At 35.4% G+C, this 19,436-nt stretch overlaps 3 protein-coding genes across 3 annotated transcripts; all 3 read left to right on the top strand.

Annotated features, from left to right (window-relative positions):
• Positions 1-8,477: 8,477 nt before the first annotated feature.
• LOC113351291 (ESCRT-related protein CHMP1A-like) lies at positions 8,478-9,062 on the top strand. The gene has a single exon (XM_026595306.1). The coding sequence runs from the start codon at positions 8,478-8,480 to the stop codon at positions 9,060-9,062; it is 585 nt and encodes a 194-aa protein (XP_026451091.1).
• Positions 9,063-9,878: 816 nt separating this feature from the next.
• Positions 9,879-10,352, top strand: LOC113351290. Its single transcript, XM_026595305.1, has one exon. The coding sequence runs from the start codon at positions 9,879-9,881 to the stop codon at positions 10,350-10,352; it is 474 nt and encodes a 157-aa protein (XP_026451090.1).
• Positions 10,353-17,119: 6,767 nt separating this feature from the next.
• Positions 17,120-19,086, top strand: LOC113351289. Its single transcript, XM_026595304.1, has 2 exons — positions 17,120-17,843; positions 18,008-19,086. Exons 1-2 carry the CDS (start codon positions 17,120-17,122, stop codon positions 19,084-19,086), a joined length of 1,803 nt encoding a protein of 600 aa, XP_026451089.1.
• Positions 19,087-19,436: the final 350 nt, after the last annotated feature.

Below are 19,436 nucleotides of genomic sequence, written 5' to 3'. Positions count from 1 at the left end.
ATTGTGGTCAGCTGTGTGAGTCAAATCTGATTGACTTAGAGGATCCCCAATTATTCAGGCTTTTGTTATGCGCTTCTAAGTTCTTAGTTGAGTATTTCCAGACTCTTCAGCCTGATCTTCATAATGCCTTTGAGGAAATCCAACCGATGAAATCTTTTTATTTAGACCCTTTTATAGAGCCTCAACCTGAACCACAACTAGATGTAGTTGTCTTAAACAAGGGTATGTTCGATGTCTTCTTGGTTTGTTGTAGTTTTCTCTTCTTGTGGTTAGCACTTTTTGATCCAGATGACCCACAGTTATTCCATCTACTGCTTTATGATTCTATGAGGTGATTAATTCCTTCTGATGTCTGGCTGAAGACTTTAAACTTAGCAATTCTTGGGAGGTAACCCAATCTCATGCAACACGGTAATATCTTTCCTTAACTCTTTTGCTTCGAGTGGTAACAGTTTCTCCTTGTTCATGCTTTTAATTTTATCTTTAGAACATTGAGGACAATGTTAGATTTAAGTTTGGGGGTATCGGAGAAAATTTTTAGTTTCAATAAATAAACTCCAAAGCCTAGAAATTTATGTTTATTAAGGATGACACTAACCAATCTAAATGGATGGTAACATCTTGGTCGTAGGAGTTGAGGAACCAATCTGATTAGATGGAAACATCTAAAGAGTCTATTCATAAAAGCACATAGCTCAAGTGTTAGAATTAAAAAAAAAATGGTAGTTTCGCCATATCTCGTTGAATCCTAATCCTTCTGTTTTTATTTTTAAGTTATTTGGTGGGGCACACGATTCAAGTTGTTACCATTGCTAGGGTGAAATAGAGTGATTGAGATACCACAAAAAATAAATAAAAAATAAATTGAGACCAGACCATCAGACCAACCGGAATAAATTCAATAAATTCGACCACTGGTGCCCTTGTATATGCCAGTTTTGTTGACCTAGAGTTAGGTTTATCGACCGCTGGTTCCCTTGTATTTGCCAGTTGTGTTGATATTAGTCAGACCGGTATCTCAGTCCATTAGGATAGGTTCATCTTGGCAGAGGCCTTCATACATATATGGGAAACACCGTTCACTTTAAACCATCTATTTTTCTCTTTATCCATATTCTTAATCTTTCCATGTGATTGGTTGACTCCGGTTATGATGTCTAGAAACTATCTGAGTAGAGCTCTGTCAATTATATATGAATTATAGTATGATGAGTGCAAACTCGTGTACAACAATTGGAATTTCGCATCAGGGTACTTCCTCCTATAGTCAATGTTTGTATGACAACCAAGGAGATTCTTTAGTGCCTTCTAAGGTTTTGCGTAGATAGCTAGGGTCCGGAGTAATGGTTTTGTGGGTACACCTCTGGTAAACCTCCCGAGACTATATCTCGGTCGCTAGGACCACCTAGCGAGTTAGGATTTTATTTTTCTAGATTAGCTTTGCTCGAGGAGTAGCAAATAATAAGTTTGGGGTATTTGATAGACACATTTTTGTGTCTAATTTGTCCTCAATGTTCTGTATTGTTGGTACTCGATTTCGTACTTATTATGGTGTTTTATGTGTTTGTAGGTATTTTTGGGAAATAAATATTTTTGGAATATTTGGCTCGAAAAGTTGCTTGTGGCACCCCGGAAAAGTACTAAAGGCACCCTCATTTTGGATAAGGGCACCCCAGGAACCCCAGATGTTAAAGGCGCCCATACTATGGATAGGGGGAAACCATCATCTTCTTCATTTGAAACTGAATTTTGGCGGGAAACTTATTTCTCACCTGCAAAATTTTTTGTTCGAGATTTGAGGACATTTTAGAGAGACTCAATGGCTGAGAATTGTTGGGATGATGTGACTGGTCTTAACAGACATGGTATGGCTTATTTGGTCGGATAAAATTGGCTATATTCTCGTGTTGAAGAAGACAGAGGCGTACGTCCATGGGAAGATATTCTCCATTAAACTCATGGATATTTGGTCGGATTTTCTCTTGTTTTGGATATATACCAGCCTATTATACTGCAACAGGGTTGGTAAGTGCTTTCAATTCGATCAACGAAGAAGATACACAGAAACTCGTGAAACAGGGGAAGAAAATATTCCCGAGAACATTTTTCTTTAATACCGAGTAATGGAAGATTTGTTGGAGTTATGGAGGATTATTTTCAGTTCTGAGAGGCTATTTAAGGTGTACGTAGAGAAGCAGAGGGGGAAATGGAGAGTGAGGGGATGAAAAAGGGTGAGAAATAGAGTTGCAGAGCTTGTCTCTGCTGCTGCCATTGAAGGAGAGAACGAAGAACATAAGACCCTAAAGAACTTTCGTTGATCTACAGTGAGAACGACACAACAGTGAGGGTCGTAGTGCTACAGCGACAGTGACAAGTACCATTTATCGTTCTCTGTACCAGTTTGGTTTGTAACAATTATATATTTTACAAACCCGGTTTTAATCATTTTCTCCCATTTTCATCCTTTGTAAACACTTTTTTTGAGCAATAAATTATCCTTTGAGCGTGTTTACAATATGAGGAGCTAAAACCCAACATTGGAAAAATGGAGGAAGCTGGATTTCACCATTGGGTAATTCAATTAATTGTTTATTTACTATTTTCATTGATTTTTGACGAATTATGATTTCTATTAACTACTGGTGACTTTGTTTGATGGAGCATGCTTAGTTCTAAGTAATTTTGATGCGCCATGCTTATGACCTACGCGTAATATTTTATGAAATCTACTTTTGGCAAAGAATAGAGTTGATATTTCCTTTGTTTTGAACTATAAATGTCTATAATTAATTTCTGAACCCCACGAACATGAAAAACAGTGGAATTCTGAGTCCCAGCCTCTCTCATCCTGTCATCATATTTGTATATATTTTCTTATTTTCTTTATTAAGTCTTTGAACAATTTCTCAACAAGTCCGAGTGAACGACAACCTATTTACCACTATCAAAATTTCGATCATGTAACTTCATCAATAATAGGTATGTGGAAACTTGAACTCATCTATCACTCAGAAGTCTATTTCTACAATATCTCCTATTGAGACAAAAGTCGTATAGTTATATAGACTTTACTTTATACACATTTCATATTTCGATATGAGTTTAACTCACTAACATATTTCTCCAAATATGTGTTGGTAAGATTTTGCTTTAACCAAGTTCATCTTTTAGTCTTGACGAAAGTCAAAAGATGATCATGTGAAAATCGCCTGGTAACATATTACATGATTTGATTTGTGTGAGACAGTCATTTGATGTAGAATCAGAAGGTTTCGTATTGATCATTTGATCACTTGAAAATTTCTTTCAAGTTAGTAGGTTGTGTGAGACAGCTATTCTTGTCTTTTAAGAATGTTTCAATGATTAAAACGGGAGTTTAAAACAATTAACCTTTGATTGGATAAATATAACAAAGTATGTGTACTTGTATGCTAACTGTTGCAAATGTATTCCAGGTCCAGGAATTGAGTATGCATACTCGTATGCGTACTAATTCAACAGTTGAAGTCCGAGAACTATAATATGCATACCCATATGTGTACTGGTTTTAACTGAGTTCGGTCATGAACGACAATATGCGTACCCGTTTGCATACTTGAATTGGTAAGTTCTAAAATCGGTTATGTATGTTGGATGTGGTTTTTAGACCCCCGCTTTTTTAAATAGTTTTGCGGATGCTCCTCTTACAAGAGACGGAAAACTAGCTATGATTTTTCAGATATACATTAAACCTTTTCACAATGCTCGATATTGTCGCAAAAGGTTGGATCCAGTGACTTATCCTCATCGCGACAAAATAACACCGCCCAAGAATACTGCCAATAGGGGCAGAAGGCCCTTTGAAAAAAGCGGGGTCTAACAACCACACCCAATATTTCGTTTAGGTAATCTGTATGGACTAACTCCAAGATATTTCCAAGAGAATCAACTAGACAGTCAGACTCAATCAAGGAAAATACATGTAAGAGTTATATATCTGTTTCTCAATGTAATTAGCAAATCAAACAGATAGAAATCCGCGAGCCTGATTATTATGAGAAAATATCAATCAAACAGGTTGTGTGTAGTTGATCCCTAAATAAATAGGAATTTGCGAGCCCTATTGATTATAAGACAAATAACTTGAACGGTACCAAAGACCAATATTCAAGTGTCAATCAATTTATATCAACAACCAAAGGTTGGATAATCTAATTGATTGAACTACGCACAACCTGTGATATTTCAGTTATATAAAAAAATATAATGTAGAAAAGAAATAACACAAACACCAGATATTTTGTTAACGTGGAAACCGCAAATTCAGAAAAACCCCCGGACCTAGTCCATATTTGAACACCACACTGTATTAAGCCGCTACAGACTCCATCCTACTAAAAGTTAACTTCAGACTGGAATATAGTTGATCCCTAACACAATTGCGTTCTTTACGCCTATGAATCCCAGAAGGACTCTACGCACTTGATTCCCTTAGTTGATCTCACCCACAACTAAGAGTTTCTACGACCCAAGTCGAAGACTTGATAAACAAATCTGTCTCACACAGAAAAGTCTATTGAATAGATAAATCTGTGTCCCAGGGAAATACCTACGAATTTTTGTTCAAGGTGAACATAAACCAATTGATACACCGGTCTTATATTCCCGAAGAACAGACTAGTAATATCAATCACCTCATAATAACTTAATTGTATGGTAGCGGAATAAGATATTGTGGAACCACAAAGAATGAGACGAAGAGCTTGGTGATTACTTTTTATCTTACTTATCGGAGATTAAATCTAGAGAAAATCTTAAATAAGATAGTACTCAATACGATAAAACAAAGTAAGATCAGAACACGCAACTACAGAGAAAATATTTGGGTCTGGCTTCAGAATCCAAATGAAGTCTTTAAGTCGGCAACCTATAATGGTTTTAGAAAAACCTAGGTTAAAGGAGAATCGACTCTATCCTCAACTAGTATCACACAGGAAGTGTGGAGATTAGGTTTCCCAGTTGCTAGAGTTCTCTATTATATAGTCTTTAAATCAGGGTTTGCAATCAATGTTACCTTGGTAACAAAGCATTCAATATTTATCGTTAGATGAAACATGATTTAAGAATCAAGCTAATATCTTTCAACCGTTAGATTGAGCTTAGCTTGTTACGCACAAATTAAATATACTTTTATTTAGATATGGTTAACCGTATCTAAACGTGTACATTGAGTTGGCTCAATAACAGTTAACCGAAGTTAGCCATATGAACACTTTCATATCAACCTTCTTCATCTCAATGACAACTAGTTCAAATGAGTCAAATGAAACCAGTTATAAAGTTGTTCAATTATTTATATTCTCATAGAAGTATACAAGACACAATTGAAGCAAAATAGGTTTTAATTCACTCGAATCGATTCATGAATATTATAGCCACGGTTTGCAAAGATTGCATTCCTTATTATATAAATGTATTTATTCATGAGGATCCATTTTGTGGGGCTTATATATGTTGAACCCATACAACAGGGGCTTATAGTTATATTCGATTTTCACTTTTAGATTAAAGATCTCGTCTCTGGTTTGTTAGAGTGTTCCTCTATATATCCCCAGAAACACTAATGGTACCCCTTTATCTACCTACCCCATCAATCTACTAAAATTCGCATACCCCTGGATAAACAAAAACCTCAATCTATCCTCTCTGAAATTTGTGAGACTATGGAGTTATTTATCTTTTCTACTCTCTTCACATGTTTGGGTCGAAAAACGTCTAACGGTAGCTTGAGCTTTTGTTTGTTATTTTTAGTTGTCTGTTTTGATTGAGGAGATTTGCTTACATAAAAATGAAAATGGGAAATATTGGGTTTTATGCATTGTTTTTGTTGGAATGTATTACTTTGACCGTGTTCATCTGTTGGGTATAGGTATTGCGAGTTTTCTTGTTTGTGATCATTTGATGTTGTCTAAGTAAAAGAAATGGATTGCAGGCGGAAATTGAAAATTTATTTATTTGCGCATGAGTGGTGCTGTATTTAGGGTTTATATGTTTAGTTAGAAAAAAGAAAGATTAAATGGTTGTATCAAAGGATGCGCTGGATTAGTAGTGATAGTACTGGCAATGTTGTGTCTCTGTTTTGGCATGGGTTCGTTGTTTTTCATATCATTGGTATTCTAGGATATCATTATCTTTGATTTGAGAAGTGTACGGTAGTGACCTTCGAATGTTGATAGATTTTCCTATCCTTCATGAAGCGTACACACACGATGATGGGTTACGAAGATTGCAATTACTGTTGGAAATCCAGGCCTTGTGCAGAAAGTTGGGAAGGAGGATAACTTTTGCAGTTGATTAGATAAATGGGATGCTAATCCATGCCCTTTAGATCTCAAGCAGAAGCTCCATGTAGTTCCAATCTCTGAAAATACTATAGACGATTCTTTTATACATGATTTTATTTTCTTACGAATTTTTTTTATAGTTGGGGTATCTGTATCAAACAATTATAATAATTCAACATATTTCATGTTAGTCAAATTGTAACTAACATAACTAATTATTGTAACTAATTATTGGGGGTACCGTTAGTATTTTCTAGGGATACTGTTGTTGGGTGGGAATAAAGACTTTTGTAGTTTTTTTCTTTTTTTTTTTTTGAAGACAAGACTTTTGTAGTTCAAAAATGTATAAATGAGGCATGACCAACTTGCCAAGCCAACTGCTTCAAAAAAAATAAATTGCCAAGCCAAAATACAAGGGGAGGTTTCTTCCATTGGATTTCAGAATCTCCGTATAATGCAGAGGAACTCGAGGACATTTTTGGTAGCGGGCGACTCGAAGACTAGTAAGAATTGTATTTTAGAGGTGAAGTCATTGTTAGCCTTATGGTCCCTAAGAGAAACTGCAGTGGACGAGTATAACCAAATTTAAAGTAAAAAACCCAGATACAATGGAACGGAGTATCGAATAAATCCAGACCATCGATTAAACCCCAGAGTATATTTGGTCCGGGACCAAGACCAAACCCAAATATAATCGAGCGTTGATATAATCTCCGTTTCTCAACGGGCGTTGATATAATCTCGGTTTCTCAACGGGCGCTTGTATAGAGTTCGTCCCACGACTAGGCGGCCATATAAACTACGCCCCAACGAAACGTTGATAAACTGTACGCCCGATGGAGCGTTTGCTGAGTTGTTCGCCTGGAATCAGGCGTTGATATACCAATCGCCCCATTCAAACGGAGGTAAAGTTTACGCTCAACAACATGCGTTGATATAGTATACGCCCCGCAACAGACGGAGATAAAGTGTATGCCTGATGTCAAGCGGGGATATGTAAACGCCCAAATCAGGCGTTGGTTAAAGCTTCCGCTCGTTAATCAAAACATTTTAGCATGACCATTGCATCAAAAATGGCATGCAAATATTATGAAAGTCAACTAACAACCCTCACACACAAAATGTACCTTACACATAAATCACTAACAACTACTACCACACACACAAGAAAAGTAAGTTGCCTGGAAGTTGTCACTGAAAATATCAAATCCATATAATTTTCCTCATAATTCGATCAAGTCAAGTCCAAGTCCTTTTGCATTGACTTTAGCCATAACAGTAAATCAATGAGCTCTAAGTCAATTAACCCAAGTCCAACCATCATTTAGGCGTTGATTATACATCCTCCCGGCTTCGGGCGGATTCTTTACATGCGTCCCATGGGGCGTTGATTTTACATCCGCCTGCCTTCTTGCGGTGATTTTATGCACGCCCCATGGTGCGTTGATATATACCAACGCCCGTTCGTCGAGCGTAAACTTTAATTACGCCCCACATTGGGCGTAAACTTTACCAACGCCCCACACCAAGCATTATCTTTATCAACGCCTGAATGGGGCGCATTTTATACCACCGCTCCATAACGAAACGTTGATTATAACCCCGCCCGATTAAATGTAGTCGTCGCCCACTACGTCACACCACGGACTAAACTAAAGTTTAGTCGCCGATTTTACTCTTTAGTCTTTGATTTTAGTCGCACCACTGTGGATGTTCTAAATGTCAGCTCGGAGGCCATTTGTTATCTCTCTTTTTCCTGCAAAGCACACTCCCTTATCAATCAATAATGTTGCCTTGACATAGGTCAAGTCTACGATTATTACCTACTCTGGAAAATGCCAATTTAGCAGGTATCAGCATTGTCCATTACCTTGGAAGGAAAATATAATCTTAAATATCCATTCCCGCGTTCAATTATCAATGCCGCGTCAATTTAGTCTTTTGTTTATTAATTTGTTCGCGCCAATGCATACTATACTATAGTACTAGCCTAATGGCTAATGACTCATCCAAAAACAAAACTCTGTGTCACTATAAAAAAAACTGCACTCTATTGGACAATCTCATTACCATACCTAGAAGTTTTTCCGAGAGAGATTTATCGTCAATCAAGTGAAATCCCATTGAGAAATAAGTCACAAAAGATCGATCAAAATGGTTAGTTCAGAAAACTTGGAATACGCCATTGAGCAGTTGATGGACATATCTGCTAGGTTAGAAAAACTAGCTAACAACAATGAGAAAAAACTGCAACCTCTGAAGCTTAAGATCAAGAAAGCAATTGAAAAGAAAGATAAGGAAGATATCCTGATCCAGGCAAGGAACATGGTTCGTAGAAAGAAAGAAGAAGTCACGAATTATCGTCAAGTTTCTTGTCGTCTTGATTCTTTGTATGGCTTCCTTGATGAGAAGCCGTGGCTAGAAAGTATTTATCACTCAATTCGTACACTTCATGAATCTGTTGATTCATTCATAACTACACGTAATTTGCAAAAGATGATGGAAACAATAGACCAAATTGAGGAAAAGTATCTCAATGAGAAAATTCTCGCCGAATTTAAGAGCTGGGAAGCAAGTAAGGGTACACCAATTTTGGTGTCCGAAGATGAGGAGATTAATACTTTAATCCAACAGGTGACTGATGAGTGCGAGTTAGATGCTGGAAGCCGGCCATCAGAGTCATCACGCGATCTCACTCCAGAAGTAACCAGGGAGAAGAAGTGGCGTGTGATCATGTAGGATGCCTTCATTCTTTCCAGTATACTGTTTCTTGTTCTTTCGTTCCCGTCTCGTTGGTGTCATTTTCCTTTTCTTTCTTTTTTCCCCTTCGGTTTATTTTTTTTCTCTAAAATACAAAGTTGGACCTGTATCCAACTGGGATTTTGGATCACCAAATGGGCAGAAAAGTTTTGAATTCAGGTTACTTGTTATCATTACCGGATGACTTTACTGCTGTACTACTACAGTGATATCGATCAGACATATCCAACTGGGCTAGTCGATAAGTATAACTCATTTTGTGTATCCAACATTTGGAGGTATTAACCACAATTGCTGTTACGAAATCCAAGTACCAAGCAAGTTCTGAATTGCGTTGCGTAAAATTAAAACAAAACGTGAAGAAATAAAAATAGGAATTTTCCAACCATAGCGAATTGGATGAGATACCTTGACCTCATCAACTCAGTAGGTCAAAGTCAAAATAACGTGTTGGCGGGAATGCACGCTTCCTATCCGGAAGATTTTATGAAAAGAGGCTATTTTAGATAATTAAAACTTCCTTCCCCTTCCTCCCCTCCTTCCTCCCTAGTTCCTCCCAACTTGCTCATTTTTGTATTTTGTGGCTTTCCTGCTCTAAGCACATGAAAATTCTAACCTAACCATGAATCACTATAAAACTACCAACATCTGCAAAATAATCTCATCATCTAAAATATTGAGAAGTATATTGGGAGAGAGATTTTATCCATATTTGATAGAAAGAAACACTTGAAAATCATCCTTAATTCAGTTCTTTTTTTGGGACGCCGGAAGGGACGCCGGAAATTTGAGCAAATGGGAAGCAAAACGGAAGATCTGAAATCTGTTTCCGACAGCTTAAGAACACTAGCTGATGAACGTGAGAAGGAAATAGCATCCGAAAAGCTTAAGGTCATTAATGCAATGGAGAAAGCTAACGCGAAACAAATTCGGATTCATGCTAGGAATATGGTTCGTATGAGACAAGAAGTGTCAAACTATCGTCAAATATGTAATCGTCTTGATTCTATGGTCGATTATTTTGAAAAGCAACCGGAACAAAGTAGCATCCTTAATTCGATTCCAGCAATTGTCGAGTCCATTGATTCTTCTTTAACAAGCGGAAATACTAAAAATATGTTGAAATCAATGGATCAGATTGAAGAACAGTTTTTCGATGAGGAAACTATGGCCAAATTTACAAATTCGTCAGCTACCGAGAACGCACCAATTGCAGTGTCAGAAGATGATGAAATTAACACTTTGGTCAAAGCCTTAGCCGAAGAATAAAGTTCGTACCAAATTTAAACCCATGGCAATCCGGCACCGGCACCCCGTTGCTATCTCTTTAATTTTTTATTTCCCGCTTATCCAACTATTTATTTACTAGTCTAGTGTATTTGGCGTGTGTTTTGAATTCTAGAAATTTGGTTCAGTTCCATGAATAGTTCAAACGTGTATATAATCAATTCGCAAATAAATTGATTTACTAGTACATAGTCAATTCACCGATTAATTCTAAAGCTTCATTTAATAAGTTTCAACAGTAGTACTGTTTGAACTTGGCTCTTGGTGGTCTTTTGAAGTTCCATTTTTCTATGGATTATCAATACATCTCTTATTCCAACCATCCACGTCTCCATTTCATTTGATTAATTCTTCCAAGGTCCACCAACCTCTGGACTTAAGAATGAACTTCCTATATGCATGCCATGACAAAGGTCAAGTCAAGTTTGTTGGAGGAAGACTCAAAGTCTGTAGTTGGTAGTTCGCACCAACTATGATCCACCATGGAAGGTCACCCTTGCACATCGTTCATTAACATGGATGGAAAATGTTATTTAAACGTTGGTCCCGTGTATCATTATCTTTTCCCGCGTTAATCTAATCATTTATCTGGTGGGAGTACATATTATATTGTTCTAATTAATGGCTCCATCAATCTTAATATCACTATATAAACAACCAAACTCTCCAGACAATTCCATCACCTAACACAAATAAGGTTTCTAGAGATATCAATCAAAACCTACTGGGAAATAAATCAGTTCATGCAGGTTGAATACTCATCGGGAGAATTCAGAAGCATGTCTACTAGATTTCCGGTATGTAATTTTTACTTTAAAATTTAAAGTGATGTTTTTCGGTTATGTCTCTTCATCCATGTAAGACACTTATGTGTAGAGATATTTGATCTTAGAAGACATAACCCAAACACGTCTCTTTGAAGTTTAAATTGAAAAAAAAAGATTTTTCTGTGTAGGCCTGCTTGAGTGAATGTTACTAATGATCACCGCTTTAAATTACTTTGTGCATATTGCCCGTTTGTGATAAAATGTGGAATGTTTCATTATTTACGTATGTCCTGAATAATGCAGGTATGTAATTTTTTGATTTGGAAGTTTGTTTTCTTTTAATGATTTTACCAAATATTGACGTTTATGTGCTGTCCAGCGGACCTACTCAATAAAGTTCTTATGACCCTAAGTATTTTTTTTTTTAATCAGAAGAGAAGATTTATTATGATGATGGAATGTACCAGTGCTAGAGAAAAAAGAAAAGAACAATCACATGAAAATAGCATATCAATTGTTGAGGACTGAACTTGTAAAGTTCAAGTTTACTCTACTCTTAAAACTATGCTTTTGATCAAAGATACGAAAATTTCTTTTATTCCTGTGAGAAGTGTGAACTAATGTATTACAGAATGTTGATTTACAAGAATACATGACTGAGTCTTATGTAGACTCACAGACTCAACGGAAATAGAAAAAGTTACAGGAGGTGACCAACATACTGTAATAACACAGTTACAAGATGACAGCTGTAATTAAATATAAGATAACACTTGAATCATGTGGCTATGATTAATTATAAGAAATGAGTCCGTACAACGTACGGATACTTGACTAAGTCTAACATCCTCCCTCAAACAGATGCACGTACAGCAGGCATCAGTTTGTCCTTCAATAAGCAAAACTGAGACTTAGGCAAACCTTTGGAAAACAGATCCGCAATCTGACTGAGAGTATGAACGTATGAAACTTTGAAAAAACCAGAACCAACTAGATCACGAATCATATGATAATCTACTTCAATATGCTTTGTGCGAGGATGAAAAATTGGATTTGCAATTAGATTGCCTGCACCAAGATTGTCACAGTATAAACGACAAGGGAGAGATAAGTAGACAGATAATTCCTCAAATAAGTAGGACAGCCGTAGAATTTCAGCAGCTGCATTTGCAAGACCTTTTTACTCAGCTTCTATGGAAGAATGAGAGATGGTGTATTGTTTCTTTGAAGACCAGGAGACCAAGTTGCCACCCAGAAAAACACAATATCCCGATGTAGACTTGCGTGTATCAGGACATCCAGCCCAGTCACTATTTCCGTAAGCAGTTAAGCTGAAACAATCACCATCTTGTAGAGTAATACCTTGACCCAAAGAACCTTTAATATATCTCAGAATTCGTTTAGCAAGCTGCAAATGAATATCAGTAGGTCTGTGCATAAATTGGATGACATAGTTAACTGCAAAACTAATATCAGGCTTAGTAAGGGTCAAGTACTGAAGACCACATACTAAACTTCTGTAAGAAGAAGCATCTGGAAGAAGAGTATCATCATAAGAAGAAACCCTTATACCAGAGCCAACTGAAGTTCCACATGGTTTACAACCAAGCATATCATGCTTTCTGATCAAATCCATGGAATATTTATTTTGAGTAAGAAGCATTTTTTAGCTGAGGAATCAAAAGTGGCTTCAATACCCAAAAAATAATGTAGAGGGCCAAGATTCTTCATTTCAAACTCCGACTTCAAAGATGTAATAAAAGAAGTAAGTAGAGAATTAGAAGTCCCAACAAGAATAATATCATCAACATACACTAGGAGAATCATCCTCTCAGAATTCTTGTGATAAATGAACATGGAACTGTCACAACTGGAGTTTTTGAAGCCACACTTAAGAAGATATCCACTAAATCTCTCTTACCAGGCTCTAGGAGCCTGTTTAAGTCCATACAAGGATTTTCTAAGTTCACAGACATGAGTAGGATGATCTGTAGCAACAATCCTAGGAGGTTGTTCCATATAAACCTTTTCCTTTAAATTCCCATGCAAGAATGCATTTCTTACATCCAATTGTCTCATACTCCACTTGTTTGAGATAGCTAAACTCAGTACACATCTAATGGTAGTAGCTTTAACAACAGGACTAAAAGCCTCATCAAAATCAATACCATCCACTTGGTTATAGCCCTTTGCAACTAATCAAGCTTTATGCCTACCTATGGTACCATCATCATGTAGTTTAGTTTTATATACCCATTTACAGCCAAGTACATTCATAGAAGGATGATATGGAACATGAATAAAAGTATTATTTTTATGGAGAGCAGTATATTAATTCTTTATAGCATTAACCCAAACTGGTAACTTACTTGCTTCCTTAAAGGTTTTGGGTTCAGGAGGTGGTTTATGTAAAGTAGCAAGAGCAACAGGAATAATACGTTTCAATGTACTATTTGCTACAAAATCCTTAGAGAGAGTCCTAGGAACGTGAATACCTGATTTTGACCTTGTATGAACACCAAAAGTAGGTTGTACTGTAGAAGAAGGAACTAACAATGGTGAAGTAGAGACTTCGGTAGATGATGCAGAATCTTGATATACTGGCAGGAGTGAAGTATCTGTAGAAGTTGGTACCACTGATATAGAAGGAGTGGGAACCTCAGTAGAAGTAGCAAAAGGAAACTTAGCTTCATCAAATACTACATGAGTAGTAACATATATCATGTGAGTATGTAAGTCCATACATATGTAGCCCTTGTGTTGAATATTATATCCTAAGAAATACGCACAAGAGGCTGATTTTGGACTAAGCTTATCTTTCCTATAAGCTACTAAGTTTGGATAACATAAACACCCATACACTCTAAGAAGTGAATAATATGGCTTAGATTTATATAAAACTTCATAAGGAGACTTGTAGGCAAGAAACTTACTTGGAAGTCTATTTATGAGAAAAAAGATGCTAAGAAGGAGTCAAACCAGAACTTCTTAGGAGGAGAAGCATGAAAGGATAAAATATTTCCCATTTCTTTGACATGTCTATGTTTTCTTTCTGCAAAACCATTTTGTTGATGAAGATGAGGACATGAAATTCTCAAAACAATACCACTTGAGTCAAGTAATTCTTTGAAAGGACCTTTGATAAGCTCAAGAGCACCATCACACTCAAAATGTGATACTTGACTAAGTCTAACAATTCCAAAGTGTGTAAATCACTGCAACTGGAATGAGACCCAAATATAGCCATAAATATGTAAAAAATGGATCATTTGCGGATGCTAACATCTTAATTTTTCAAGTATAGATTTTTTTTTTGGCAGTCCCGTCATGGAAATACAATCTAATTAAGTCTAATTGTTCATCTTAAAATTGTAACGGTATAATCCTTGAATCTTTATTTGTGGAGAAAGACTAGTGTTAATGGTTGTAACTGATTTGTGGAGAAAGCCTAGTGCTGATGGTTGTAACTCATTGATCTTTGATGTTAGCTTTAGTTATGGTCAGTCATGTAATAACCAAAAGTCCAATTCAGACTTGGCATTGTAATATATGAGGTTCGCTTCTTCAATTGAAAAAAAGAAGTAACCCTTTGTGGATTTTATGAATTTCACCTCAACTATAAATATCAAGCTTCAAATCAAATCTTTTAAAAAATCGGTGGAGAAAATTAATAGCGTAAAATCAATTAAAAGTTAATTTATTCGTAAAAAATATCATTAATCGAATAAAAAGAGGTAGAACAATTATTAAACTCATTGCTTAGTTTTGCAACGACAATACAACCTCTTAGCTATTCAAAAGAAAAGAAATCAAAGAATGTTCAAATTCTAAAGCACATAAATTACCGAAAATGTAAAGCACATAAGTTACAATTTATATAATTGTTATGGATTCGTAAATTAAATGGGAATTAATGTATATATTTCACTCAAGGTGGTGATGATATACTAACAAATACACATAATGACAGTTTATTTCATACAATTTCCATATGGCAGGACTTAGCGTGCAATAGATATCTAGGATATGGCTCCATAAGTATTATGAATAGATATGAAGATAAAAGATCACAATGTCTTAGACCCTAAGAAAGTTTGTATGATTTGCAAGGTGATCCATTAAGCATGATAGAAATATCCGTTGTGCTCACACATTGAAAAATGAGATCATACCAATCAGTAGAAAAGCCAAACCTTTTAAGCACATCAATTAAGAATGACCATTCAACTATGTCAAAAGTTGTTGACTTCATATCAAATTCGAGACCCATTACCCCATATTATCCTTTCTCTTTCTCATTGACTGAACAAGCTCATGGGATATATCTATTAGGAACATATGAAACTTGATGAGGTGAGTCATTTGTGGTAACAGTTTCATTCTATTAACAATGATTTTAGATATAATCTTATAACTAGTATTACAAAGAGATATAGGTCTAAAATCAGATAATGTTGCATGTTTATTTACTTTAGAAATTATAGTGAGAAAACTATGATCCATTTATTTGAGAATGTGCATAATTTCAAAGAAATTTCTAACCATAAGCCAGACATTGTTGACAAGTAGTTCCATGCTTTGCTTATGAAATACCGGCGCAAAACCATCAAGAAACAAGAAGAGACCACGGAGCCATATGGCTCATAGTATTCCTCAATTACTATATAGTAATTGGACTCAAAAGATTTTCATTATCCAATAGGGTAATACATGAATTAATGCATTCAAGGAAATCCCTATTACGAATGGGATTAGAAGCAACACTAATGGTACTAAAATGGAAAACAAAAAGGTCCTTCAGGTTATCACTAGACCATTGACCATTAATTTGTCATTTTCCAATATGAAATGTGATTAAAATTTCTTTTTCGGGTTTCTTATGATAAAAGTTTGTGTTTATATCATTAATCTTGATAAAATCTTTTCTAGATATTTGAGCATATAAATCTTCTTGAATTTTCTATCGATGCTCTAAATCAGACTCCACTTTTTTAATAGTTTTATTTGTCTGATTTGTATTGGTTGGATGTTTAAAGAGTGAACTTCATTAGACAAAACTCTCATCCCGTGATATTGGAGAGCCCCTACCCCATAACATGAATATCATAAGAGTTTTAATCTAGTAGAATACAAAACAAAGCTTGGTTAAGTTAGGGTAGATAAAGAACGACCGATATTTGTCTAGGAGGAATAAATCTACAGCCGTGGGTTTTTCAACTAAGCATTATAAATACTTTATTAATTAGTGTCCTATTTTTTGCTCATGATGAATGATTAATTAATTTTCCATGATAAATGTTCATTTAATGAATCTAATAAACACATATTTTTATTAATAAATAAGTTTATTAAAAAATATATATATATATATATTGATCGGTAAAGAATTTGGTGCTGGCGAGTTTCGAACTCAGGTAAATGGTATCATCACCCAATTAAAAATTATATTAACAATTTTTAATGGTGGTGAAAGAAGCAGTTGGTAGTGGAAACAGTGGCGGGTATTTGTGAGTGGTGGAGGTGGTAACATTACTGGTGGAGGAAAAAATAGTGGGCGTGGCTGGTTTTTACGTACGGTGGTGGATGTTAGTGAATAATAGTGGACAATAATAGTTTTGTGCCTTTACAAAATGAGAAACATTTTATTGTGATAGATGTAGTTGGCTGTTTTTAGCACAACTGGTATGGACAAAACACAAATATTTTGAGGAGGATACTAAATCGTATAAGACAATATGATCATGACCGTTGGATCATATTGTCTAATGAAGTTGCTGGGATATAATTCAGTTGGATTTAAAAGATGTCATACAATTCTGTTGGAGAAGAACGTTTATCCCCAAGGGACTAAATTCAAATTTCCTAACCCTCATTCCTAAATGTGCAGGTGCTAAGAAACCAAGTCAATACAGACCAATTGGATTGAGTAATGTATTATTCAAAATTTTCACAAAGATAATTTCTGTCAGAATGAATTGACTCATGGAGAAGTTAATTTCATCACAACAGGCTGCTTATGTTAAAGGGAGAAGCATTCAAGAACAAATACTTCTAGCTTCAGAGATGGTTAATGAAATGAGGAAAAAGAGAAGAGGTGGTAATGTGGCTTTGAAACTTGACATATCTCAGGCTTATGATTCTGTAAGTTGGACTTTTCTTCTTAAAGTTATGCGCAAATATGGATTTTGTTCATCTTGGTGTAATTGGTTGTTAAGCATTTTTGAATCTGCAAAATTATCAGTAATGATCAATGGAGGACCATGTGGTTTTTTCTCAATGCATAGGGGTCTTAAGCAGGGTGATCCATTATCCTCTATCTTATTTATTTTGATGGAGGATGTATTGAGTAGGAATATCACAAATTTGGTTAATACAGGGCAAATAACTCCAATGGTAGTAAGGAATGGAATATACCCAACTCACTTATTTTTTGCTGATGATGTTTTCTTATTCTGCAATGGAGCTAAGAAGACTTTGCTTTGTCTATTCAAGCTGATTGAAAAATATCAACATAGCTCTGGTCAGATGATTAACAAAGCCAAAAGCAAGTGTTTTATTGATGGCACCAATTCAGTCAGAAAGCACCAAATTAGCAGTATAATTGGTATGGATATATCTTGTTTTCCAGATAAGTATTTTGGTATCATTCTAGCTCCAGGAAGGGTAACTACAGAAATGGTCTGGCCAATGGTACTTATGCTTCAGAGTAAACTTGCAACTTGGAAAGGAAAATTAATATCCTTTCATGATAGACCGATTCTTGTTAAAACAGTGTTGTGCAATTACCCTCTTTACAATATGGCAGTTTACAAATGGCCATCTTCTGTTATTAAGATCTGTGAAAAACTAATAAGAAACTTTCTATGGCAGGTGATGGTGAGATTAGAAAGTACAAAACTTTATCTTGGAAGAAGATCTGTGTGCCATACAATGAAGGTGGCTTGGGTATTAGAAGGCTAGAAGTATTTAACAAAATTTTGCTAATGAAAATGATGTGGAAATTGATATACTCATCAGATGAATGGGCTCTGTTTTTTACAGCTAAGTTCAAAGATAAAAATGGTATATGGTTTTCAAAATGGAAATTATCATCTGTAAGAGCAGGTCTGCAATGGGCTTGGCTTACTTTACAAGAAGACATCTCTTGGAAGGTTGGAAATGGAGCTAACATCTCTGTCTGGTTTGATAACTGGTATGGATCATCCCCACTAATCAATGAAATTGGTTACACAGAATTTATACATAACAATATGCAATTAAAAGTTCAGAACTTAATCAGGAATAACCAATGGAATATACATCCTCAGTTGCAGCATTTGTTACAGTATGATAATTTGCCTCAGATCCACAGTGGAAGTGATTCCATAATATGGAACCTACATATAAGTGGTCTGTTCAATAATGCAAAGGCAGTGGAGAAAATAAGACACAAGGAAGACAAGGTAGAATGGTCTTCTTATATATGGAGAAAATCCTTGCATCCAACTATTTCCAGTAACATTTGGAAACTTTTGCAAGGAGTTTATGTGAATGATGACATGAAAAGAAAGCAGGGATATGAAATGCCTTTTAGGTGTTGTATCTGCAAATCAGAACAGGATTTTATGGAGCATACACTGTGGCTTTGTGAATTCAGTGTTCAGGTTTGGAATTGGATTAGCAATATATTTCAATTTCCCAGGCCATACTCTTTTTCAGATGTTCTCTCTGCAGCAAAACAACACAGTCCTTTCATTGATGAAGTATGGATTGTTTCTTCTTGTACTGTCATTAAGGAACTATGGTTTCAAAGAAACAAGATTTTCTTTGAAGGTGGTGATGTTAACTTTCATGGCTTCAAGCACAGGATAATGAAGACAGTCAAAGAACATGGAGTTAGAATAAGAGGAGTTAGATGGAATAACAACTATGAAAATCAAATTCTTAGTTACCTTAAAATTGATTCTTAAATTTCATTTTCTTTGTAATTTTTTTGCTATGTTATTTGTGTTATAGTTCCTTTTGTAACCTTTTAGTTTGTCAATAATAAATAGAAAGGGTGATTCAGCAAAAAAAAAAAAAAAAAAAATGACCGTTGGATCACCCAAATGGGATCCCAGCTATTTATAATACCCGATCGAATAAACACGGTTTTTAGTATTAAATAAAATTGATTACATTTACAGAATACAAAACAAAGTTTGGACAAGTTAGGCTAGATAAAGAACGATCAATTTACAATTGCAGAACATAAATCTACCGTTATAAATGATCACGTTTAATTAAAATTTAATAATAAATGTTCAATTGATATTTCATA

This window comes from Papaver somniferum, chromosome 2, assembly GCF_003573695.1.
Source record: "Papaver somniferum cultivar HN1 chromosome 2, ASM357369v1, whole genome shotgun sequence".
In the NCBI taxonomy this organism is placed as follows: domain Eukaryota; kingdom Viridiplantae; phylum Streptophyta; class Magnoliopsida; order Ranunculales; family Papaveraceae; genus Papaver; species Papaver somniferum.
Note: the sequence above shows the minus strand (reverse complement) of the source record. Positions and strands in the feature narration are given on the sequence as shown.

Coding starts and splice junctions, on each gene's coding strand:
- LOC113351291 (XM_026595306.1), top strand. CDS start 8,478: ATGGTTAGTTCAGAAAACTTGGAATACGCCATTGAGCAGTTGATGGAC.
- LOC113351290 (XM_026595305.1), top strand. CDS start 9,879: ATGGGAAGCAAAACGGAAGATCTGAAATCTGTTTCCGACAGCTTAAGA.
- LOC113351289 (XM_026595304.1), top strand. CDS start 17,120: ATGGAGAAGTTAATTTCATCACAACAGGCTGCTTATGTTAAAGGGAGA. Junction 17,844..18,007: donor AATGGTACTTATGCTTCAGA/GTAAACTTGCAA, acceptor TTTCTATGGCAG/GTGATGGTGAGATTAGAAAG.